At 51.5% G+C, this 9,539-nt stretch overlaps 1 protein-coding gene across 2 annotated transcripts in view; it reads left to right on the top strand.

Annotated features, from left to right (window-relative positions):
• Positions 1-9,539, top strand: part of TARS2 (threonyl-tRNA synthetase 2, mitochondrial) — a 14,764-nt gene that overhangs the window by 1,184 nt on the left and 4,041 nt on the right. For both annotated transcript variants that reach the window (XM_023724598.1, XM_023724599.1), the window contains exons 2-13: positions 371-567; positions 872-995; positions 2,432-2,556; positions 3,112-3,229; positions 3,355-3,419; positions 3,679-3,757; positions 4,902-5,048; positions 5,228-5,326; positions 5,595-5,794; positions 6,283-6,445; positions 6,994-7,131; positions 7,311-7,388. In XM_023724598.1, the coding sequence (XP_023580366.1) occupies positions 371-567; positions 872-995; positions 2,432-2,556; positions 3,112-3,229; positions 3,355-3,419; positions 3,679-3,757; positions 4,902-5,048; positions 5,228-5,326; positions 5,595-5,794; positions 6,283-6,445; positions 6,994-7,131; positions 7,311-7,388 (1,533 nt within the window). The remainder of the gene's footprint in view (positions 1-370; positions 568-871; positions 996-2,431; positions 2,557-3,111; positions 3,230-3,354; positions 3,420-3,678; positions 3,758-4,901; positions 5,049-5,227; positions 5,327-5,594; positions 5,795-6,282; positions 6,446-6,993; positions 7,132-7,310; positions 7,389-9,539) is intronic.

Genomic DNA, 9,539 nt, shown 5'->3' with positions numbered 1-9,539 from the left:
CGGCGCCCTGGGGGGTCGGCGCCCTGTCTGCCTGCGGGGGTCGGCACCCTGGGGGGTCAGCACCCTGTCTGCCTGCAGGGGTCGGCACTCTGTCTGCCTGCAAGGGTCAGCGCCCTGGGGGGTCAGCACCCTGTCTGCCTGCAGGGGTCGGCACTCTGTCTGCCTGCAGGGGTCGGCACTCTGTCTGCCTGCAAGGGTCAGCGCCCTGGGGGGGGGGGGTGCAGCATGCCTGGGGCCCTGTATCCCACCCCGTGCCCTGAAAGACTAGGACAGGACCAGGGCCGCTTAAATATCCTCATCTGCCGCCATCTCCAGTCCTGAGAAGGAATGATGAGGTCTGTGTCACCCCCTAACGTATCTCTCCCTTCAGGCAGCTGTGCCGACCCCTCCACACTGGTTGTTAGAGCGGCTTGGTCTTTTTGAGGAGCTATGGGCTGCTCAGGTAAAGAGGTCAGCAAGCAAGGCACAGGAGGAACAGCGGACTATTAAAGTGTCTCTTCCTGGAGGCCAGAAGGTGGATGCTGTGGCATGGAACACGACCCCTTACCAACTAGCCGGGCAGATCAGGTACCAGGCTCGACCTGCACCTCCTAGGATCATCCTCCTGCCTATGCTTCCTTTGGACCTGAGCGGGGAAAGAAAACGCGGCTGCTTGTTTCTGTTCCGTCCCCATCAAGACAGCCTTTCTTGTCGATTCGTTTTATCTGCCTTGGTGGCAGAGTGGGCTCAGTCTCTGTCGTCCACTGGGGAAAGAAGTGATAGGTTCTGTTGCTGCAGGATTGCACGTATGGAATTACTGGGAGGTTAGTCCCTCTCTACCCCTGTGGGTTATAACTGTCTTTTTCTTCACCCCTACTCCCCATCCCCGAAGTTCAGCACTGGCAGATACTGCAGTGGTAGCTGAAGTGAACGGAGAACCTTACGATCTGGATCGACCCTTGGAGACAGATTCCAGCATCAGATTTCTGACATTTGATTCCCCAGAGGGGAAGGCGGTAAGTTCTTCCTTGTCAGGAATACAGTGGCTGCTGAACTCTAAGATATGCAAGCAGGGACTTCTAGCATTTGTTTTCTTTGCCTCAGTTTCTCCATTTACAGTTGAGAGGGAGACCTACTACAGACTGCTTGTCTTTTTTTTTTTTTAAATGATTTCTTGTGTTTAAGGTGAAAGTTCCCACAGCACGTTAGGTTCCCTACACAGACCACTCAGTGATCGGTGACACTTTTCACACTGTGCTGTCCTCGTTCACTCCATTCTGTCTGTCCCGTTTCCACCATTCTAATCTCCCTGCTCCCAACTCTCATCTTTGCCGTAACCTTTGACCATTTGTTCTCATATAGTCAATTTTTTAAAAAGAGCTCATTTACTCATAGGTGATATTCTTTATTTTATGAGCCAATCTGTTCCTTAGCTAAAAGGGGACCTTGAGGGATCATTTTGGTTTAAGGTTTAAAGAATTTCTCAGGGCAGTTGTGTCTGGGAGTCCTCTAGTCTCCACTGGTCCAGTCAGTTTCTACTTCTTAAGAATCTGGGTCCTGTTCCGTGTTTTTCTCCTGTTCTGCAAGAATCCGTTTATTGTGCCCTGGTTAGAACAGTCACTGGGCACCATCTAGTTCTGGTCTCGGGGTAGTTGAGGCTGTGGTTTGTGTAGACTGTTAGTCCTGTAGACTACTTTCTCTTCTGCATCTTTGGTTTTCTTCTTTCTCTTTTATTCTGGACAGGTAGAGACCAGTAGACTGTGCTTGCGTTAACTATTCCTGCCTAAGCTGGAAACCCGTGATGAAAATTTTTACACAGACACCCTGGATCTGTTAAGCAGACGTCATTTGTGCTAGCGAAAGGGAGAGGGAATAAGTTAAAAACAGAGGGTAGTCCGCCCGCTCAGCCCGTCACCTCTTGAGCACACGTTGTCAGTCATCCAGAGTGTGTATCTAATCCTAACATGGCTGCCACAGCTGAGCACACAGCCTGTCCGCCTCCCCACTTTGTCCGCTTCATGGCGGCCCATGGAGATCTCTTGTCGTCTGTGTGTAGATGGTGACCTGACCCATCCAGGTAGGTGTGTCTCATCACACTAGAGTCCTGGGATAGGAAAAAAGGCCTAAAAGACCAAGCAGAGCCCTAGGGAGCTGTTGTCATAGGAAGGCAGTTCACTCTGAAGCCCCAGAAGGAGTGTCACAGGAGCAGCAAGGGAACACTGACTGACTGGCCTCCTGCCACCACGCTCCAGGGTGCTGGCTTTCTCCTTTCTTTTCTGAGTCAGTTCTTCACTTTTTAGCGGCCGTCCCCAGGGTCTAGGTTCTTCGTTTTGTGTCAGTTATCCCTAGAAGAGCCGTGCTGATTTTCCCACCAGCTTCCCTGAGGAGAGAATCCGAGCTCAGGGAAAGAGGGAAGGTTCTGAAGCCATGAATGCCTTTCTTTTGAGCCCAGGTGTTCTGGCACTCCAGCGCTCATGTCCTGGGGGCCGCAGCTGAACAACTCCTAGGCGCTGTCCTCTGTCGAGGTCCAAGTACAGAGTGTGGTTTCTACCATGATTTCTTCCTGGGAAAGGAGCGGTGAGTGGTGCAGGGAAGGAGGGGCGTGGGCCGAGGGCTTCAAGCACATTTGGTGGGATGGCTGAGGCATTGCATAGCACCCTTGCCACAGCTGAGTGTGACTGGGTTTGACGTAGTCTCCAAGCTTGGGAAGAGGTGCCCTTTACACCCCGGCCCCGTCACTTTCCTGTAAGATGCGTGTTGGGTGCGTATATGGTTCTTGGCACATAATGGATACTCAGTGTCTGTCATTGTCTGATCATTGTTGTTACAGTTTCTCTCCAGGCCTTCATGAATTCTTCAGATTTTACTTCGTCTCCTCGTTACCGTCGCTCTTATTTTGTCCAGCCGTATTACCTGTGCTCAACTTTTAATTTCATACATAGAACTTTTCTCTAGCTGTAAATTCTACCTGATTTTCTATTTCTGTTTTCTCTGAGTCTCTTTTATATCAGTAATTCCAGATGTTTCTGGAGGGCAGGACTTCAGCTCCCACTCCTACCCCCTAAGCCACAGATCTGTCACCCAGGTGATGCTTCTCAGATGATGCCAGCCAACCAAGTCCCCTCTCTCCAGGACTGTACAGGGCTCAGAGCTGCCGGTTCTGGAGCGGATTTGCCGGGAACTTGCAGCTGCTGCTCAGCCCTTCCGGCGGCTAGAGGCTTCCCGGGGTCAGCTTCGCCAGCTCTTCAAGGTAGCGTGGAGATGCACAGTGTTAGAAGAAAGACTCAGAAGCGTGAGGGAAGGGATGGCTCTCTCCAAGGACATCTTGGCAGGAATGAAGACTTGTCTTCACTCTTCCCTTCTGCCTTCTTCTAGGATAACCCCTTTAAGCTTCGTCTGATTGAGGAGAAAGTGACAGGTCCCACAGCAACAGTTTATGGGTGAGAGTTGTCAAGATGGGGCCAGGGAGAGGGGGAAAACAGCAGAGGCCACAGACGGGATAAGGGAGAGAAGAGAGATGGCAATCTCTATTTCTCCTAAGAGAAACAAGGGAACAGGAATTACTTCTCATCTCTCATTGCTCCGTGTGTAGAACAGTTCCTCTTCACCCCCTCTTTCTGTCAGCAGAAGGCCGTGAGAGGGAGAACATTAGAAGCTCAAGAATTTAGAAACCACTCAATGGCCCCATTTTTCTCCCAGGTGTGGTACATCGGTTGATCTCTGCCGGGGCCCCCACCTTCGGCACACTGGACAGATTGGAGGCCTGAAGCTGCTGACGGTCAGTTGGGAAGGCAGGGTTGGGTTGAGACTCCTGTTTTCACTGGCGTGAACAAAGGAATGGAGAGGTGGTCCTGTCTCAGTCCCTCCTTTGCTCTGATAGCTAAGGGGGGAATTCCACAAGGAAAAAGAAACTCAGTCCTGCCTTCTAGGAATTCCCAGTCTGATAGCAAATACTGGACACCCTGCCAGGACCCAGAAGCTAATTCAGATTCTGCAGTTGGACATCAATGCTAAGAGATAGAGAGGGAGGGCATGAGCAGGCTTGACAGGGCCGTCTGGGGGGACTCCTGGGAGAGGGGTCGTGGTCCGGCAGGCTGATTGACAGCACTGGACAGGCACAGTGAGAATACCCTAAGTCGCAGGCATGCTTGTTATGCAAATATTGTTTCTGGAAGTGTAAGTGATTAGATGGTGTGGGAGCAGGGCGTGGGGGCAGGGGCAGAAGTGCACAAAGCCCTGAACTGAGAACCCTGTCTGCACTTGGTCCTGGCTCCGCCACAGCTGAGGGATGTGGCCTTGGGTGAATCTCCTTACCTGTTTTTCCTATCTATAAAACAAGGCTGTTCGTGTCTGTCCCACCAGTAAATCATGTCACAGAGACAGTGAAGACCAGCTAATGCAGGAGAAAGCGTCTGAGGAGAAGTTAGAAGTGTGATAAAATGTAGGCTGCTTCTCGTTGTCACTGCTATTCCAGGAGCCCGAAAGAACAAGCAGAGGCGTGTGCGTTTCTGCGTCTGGGAGATGGTGTTTTCTAGCAGCTGTGCAGGCGGCTGCTGACAGGCTGGGTGGGCAGACTCTGACCAGAGCTGAGCCTTTCTCTCTGAGCTGCTGTTAGTTAGGAGGGGAGGGAACATTGCGTGCAGGGTTCCTGGCAGCAGGAGTGAGAATGGGGACAGAGAGAAGCGGCAGGGTAGGGTTAGGCTGGACCAGGACAGGACGAACAGGCGATTCGAAGGCTGTTAACATGGCAGGGAGTCTAGAGGAGAGAGACATCCGCCCTGCTGGTGGAGACGGTGGGAGAAGCAGTGGAGAGAGGTGAGCGGGGCCTGTGATGCTCACACTGAGAGTACCGTGTGATGCTTGAAAGGGGCTGGGGTGACCAGTCCTCGCTGTCTTCCCCGTGATTCTCTGTCCCCCCACAGAACTCCTCTTCTCTGTGGAGGTCGTCAGGGGCCCCGGAGACACTGCAGCGTGTGTCAGGGATTTCCTTCCCCTCGGCCGAGGGACTGTGGGCCTGGGCAGCATGGAGGGAAGAGGCAGAGTTGCGGGACCACCGGCGCATCGGGAAGGTACGGAGACTGGGAAAATCGGGAGGTCTGATGACAAGGGCTGGAGAGAGACGCAGTGGGCTGGCTGTGATGGCGGGCGCAGGTTCGGAATGGCACAGACAGACCAGCTGTCAGTTGTTTTCTCCGGCTTCCAGAGCACCCCTCCCCTCCTGAACTGACTGTTGCCGTTCCTGAACCAGGAGCAGGAGCTCTTCTTCTTCCACGAGCTGAGCCCCGGGAGCTGCTTCTTCCTGCCTCGAGGGACGAGGGTGTACCACGCACTGATGGCTTTTATCAGGGTGAGGGGCCAGGTCCTGGGGAAGGAAGACCGGGGCAGGGCTGGGGCCCTAGAAGAAGCCAGGGTGTTAGAGTCAGTCGGGGAGATTGGAAGCATGTGTATAAACATAAAGTGCTGGCGACTTTTATCAAGGTACTAGAATGTGCCATCTTCAGCGGAGGACACAGAGAGGGATCCCATGGCCAAGGGCCCCAGGAGAACCAGATGGTGCCACCCGGCCTCCTCTCCCCCGGTCATCTGACCTTCCACATCTGTACCCTTGTCTCCAGGCTGAGTACACCCGCCGTGGTTTCTCAGAAGTCAAAACCCCAATGCTGTTTTCTACGAAGCTCTGGGAACAGTCAGGACACTGGGAGCATTATAGGGAGGACATGTTTGCCCTGCAGCCCCCCGGCCCTGACAGACCTGCCAGCTCCCCGAGTGACCACCCCACACTTGCCCTCAAGCCCATGAACTGCCCTGCACACTGGTGAGCTGGGAGCTGGGAGGCCCGGTTCCTCCCAGGGGGAGCACAAGGTAGCTGAGTGCCTAAATGTTAAGTAACAGAAAGAGCCTGGGATTTGGATTTGCTCTCTAAGGTTCCTCTTTCAGCTCAGTACCTGTCCCAGAACAAGGGCACAGTAGATTAACGGCTGTTGTTGGAGCCCTGGTGGTGCAGTGGTTAAGAGCTCGGCTGCTGACCAAAAGGTCAGCAGTTGGAATCTACCAGCTGCTCCTTAGAAACCCTATGGGCCAGTTCTGCTCTGTCCTGTAGGGTCACTGTGAGTCGGCAGCGAGGTTTTTACAGGTTGTTATTGCTGGGAATTCACTTGTGAAGCAGGCAGGGCGCCGGCTGCGGTGGGTGGCATCGGGAGGACCGGCGACAGGTTCTGCCAGAGCCAGGGAGGGCGTTACCTGGCAGCACAGATGAGGCATCTCCGGAGGCCGGGCCCTGACCCTTCCCCTCTCTTCCCTCAGCCTGATGTTCGCCCACCGGCCCAGATCGTGGCGGGAGCTGCCCTTGCGGCTGGCGGACTTCGGGGCCCTGCACCGTGCCGAGGCCTCTGGTGGTCTGGGGGGACTGACTCGGCTGCGATGCTTCCAGCAGGATGACGCCCACATCTTCTGCGCCCCGGATCAGGTGGCCCTCCCCACCTCCACCAAAGCACTTTATTTACTTATTTATTTTGATCTTTCGTTGTTGCTGTTATTGAAAACATACACCAATTTAGTAATTTCTCCATGTACAGCTCAGTGGCATCAGTTACATTCTTCAAGGTGTCTAACCATTCTCATTCTCCTTTTGCAAATTATTTCACTGTCAATGAACGTAAAAGCTTCCTGTCTAACCTTTCCAGCTGCTGTTGTCGGTTTGATCCCGTGTAGATAGTTCTTTAAAAGAACACAGTGCTCGTGGCAGACATTCTTTACTAAGCTAAACTACTGTTTGGTTTAAAGAAGACTTAGGGGATATTTTTCCCGCCAAAGCATATTATAAGTGCCTTCCATTCTCCCTGTAAGCTTCCAGCATCCCTGACCTTCAGTTGCCCTCTTTACACACTACAACTCAGCTACATTCTACCCCAGCTTTTCTCTGCTGCCTGTCTGTGCTTCTGCCCTGTTTCCCCCAGACTACCATCACGCCTGTCTCTCGCTGACACACAGCTCCCCCTTGTTTCCTGCCTGCAGCTGGAAGCAGAGATCCGAGGCTGCCTCGATTTCCTCCGCTCTGTCTATTCCGTCCTCGGCTTCTCCTTCCGCCTGGCACTGTCCACCCGGCCGCCTGGCTTCCTAGGGGAATCTCGCCTTTGGGACCAGGCTGAGCACGTGAGTAGGGGGTTGGGCAGCAGAGCAGATGAACTGCTCTCCAGTGGAAGTAGGGGAGACAGGAACCAGAATCCTCAGACAGAGGTGTGTTCTCAGGGGTCATTTGTTGGGACTGGAGGGATATGTTGCCCCTAAAGTCTAAGATAATGTGTTCCTCTCCTATCTCATTCCTTTTATAGGTCCTTCAACAGGCCCTGAAAGCATTTGGAGAACCCTGGGACCTCAGGCCTGGAGATGGTGCCTTCTATGGGCCTAAGGTAAGCTGGGGACTCCGGTTGAAATCTTATTGTGTTAAATATCAAGTAGGTAGAGAAGGATATTTCTTAACTCGTGTAGGTGATAAAGAAGAGTAGTACGGATGGCGCCCCCACGGCCCCTGCAGTCTAGAGGGCTGTGGGGAAGTGACATAAACCCTGTTGGCGTGGTGGGGTTAGTGCTGTGTGGGTGCAAAGGGAGCGCCATGCCAAGGCGTCAGGGAGGAATTCCTGCAGGAATCGCTTTCCAGTCTGAAAGCTGAGTGATCATTGGCCAACAGCATTCCAACTCAATGTGGGAAGTTGGAAGAAGAGGAAAAATTCAAGGGAAAAAAAGAACTGAAAAGTGTCTTCTGGATTTAGTGGAAAGGTGTTAGGTTGGGAAGGACCATTTTTGGTGAAGTGGGGGTGAGGGTGGGGGGTGTGGAACCAGACGGAAATCAGTGAATGAACATAACTCAAAAGTTTTGGCTGTGGGGTCTTCAGAAGAACTAGATGGTGCCGGCTACCACCAATGACCGCCCTGACAGGGAACACAACAGAGAGTGCCTGATGGAGCAGGAGAAAGGTGGGGTGCAGAACTCAAATTCTAGTAAGAAGACCAGACCTAATGGTCTGATTGAGACTGGAGGGACCCCAGAAAGCATGGCCCCTGGACTCTCTGTTAACCCAGAGCTAAAACCATTCCCGAGGCCAACTCTTCAGACAAAGATTGGACTGGACTGTGGGATATAAAATGATACCCGTGAAGAGTGTGCTTCTTAACTCAAGTAGATACAAGAGACTAAATGGGCAGCTTCTGTCCAGAGGTGAGATGACAAGACAGACAGGGTCAGGAGCTAGTTGAATGGACATGGGCAATCAGAGGTAGAAAGGAAGAATGTGCTGTCACAGTACAGGGAGAGCAGTTAGGGTCACATAACAATGTATGTATAAATTTTTGTATGAGAGACTAACTCGAATTGTAAACTTCCACTTAAAGTATACCAATAAGACAAAAAATGTTGGGTACGGGATCTTAAAAGCTTGCAGGTGGCTATCTAAGTTATAGCAGGTATTCACCTGGAGCACAGAGGAAGAAATAGTAAGGAATAGGAGGAGGATATGGAATGTGTGACTAATTGTCTCCATGAACATCTGTCTCCCTTGTCACGAGACCAGAAGAACTGGATGGTGCCTGGCTACCATTGCTTAATGTCTTGATCAAAGATTGCATAGAAGAATCCTGATCAAAAAGGGGAAAATGCAAAATGGAATTTCAGATTCTCATGGAATCCACCATTTCCGGAGGCTTTGAGGCTGGATGAACCTCCAAAATGATTGCCCTGAGATCATCTTTAAACCTTAAACCAAGAATATCCCCTGAAGTCTTCTTTAAACCAAAAAATAGTTTAGCTTAATTAGTAAAGAATGTCTGCCTTGAGCATTGCGCTGTTTTAAAGTACTATCTATATGGGATCAAACTGAAAACAGCAACTTGAAAGATCAGATAGGAACCTTAGAGGACAGTGAGTTTATGTTAATGGGGAAGAACAACTCAGAAAAGGAGGGTGAGAATGGTTGCACAACTTGGAAGAATGTAATCAGTGTCACTGAACTGTACATGCAGAAATTGTTGAATTGGGGTACATTCTGCTGCGTGTATTCTCAACAACAAAAAATAAATTATTTTTTAAAAAAGGTTTTGGCTGTGATAAAGGCAAAGGAAAACAGCAGAAGGAGCCTGGGTCGTCAGAAGAGAAGTTTTTATGTAGAGAGAGTTAAATGCTGTGAAGGGAGGGAATCCGTTTGGGTGGAGGAGAAGTTGAAGTTGTAGAAGAAGGGATTTACCGTTGAGGGAAGTTCCAGGCGAAGCTGGAAGGGTGGGAGCAAGAGCCCTCCGCAGAAGGGACCACCTTTGCCATTGTATCGGGGGCAGGAGAAAAGGCTGGGGGTGGGTGCAAGGAAGTTTATAAGTGTGGTGACAGGAAGTCAAGGCGTTTTCACATCTCATAATATCAATAATCTGAATTCTCTGTGAGACAGGAGGATCGTTTCCTGAGAGGGTGGTGGAGGAGAGGAGAGTGGTCAGTGAGGAGCTCGAAGACGTAAAGAGAGAGGAGAAACTTGTAATCCCCGAGGAGAGCTGGTCAAGGGCTGATGGGGGCAGTCAGG

The sequence above is a fragment of the Trichechus manatus genome, unplaced genomic scaffold (genome assembly GCF_000243295.1).
Source record: "Trichechus manatus latirostris isolate Lorelei unplaced genomic scaffold, TriManLat1.0 scaffold00250, whole genome shotgun sequence".
NCBI lineage: Eukaryota > Metazoa > Chordata > Mammalia > Sirenia > Trichechidae > Trichechus > Trichechus manatus.
The sequence above is the reverse complement of the archived record's forward strand: the minus strand, read 5'-3'. Positions and strand labels throughout refer to the sequence as shown.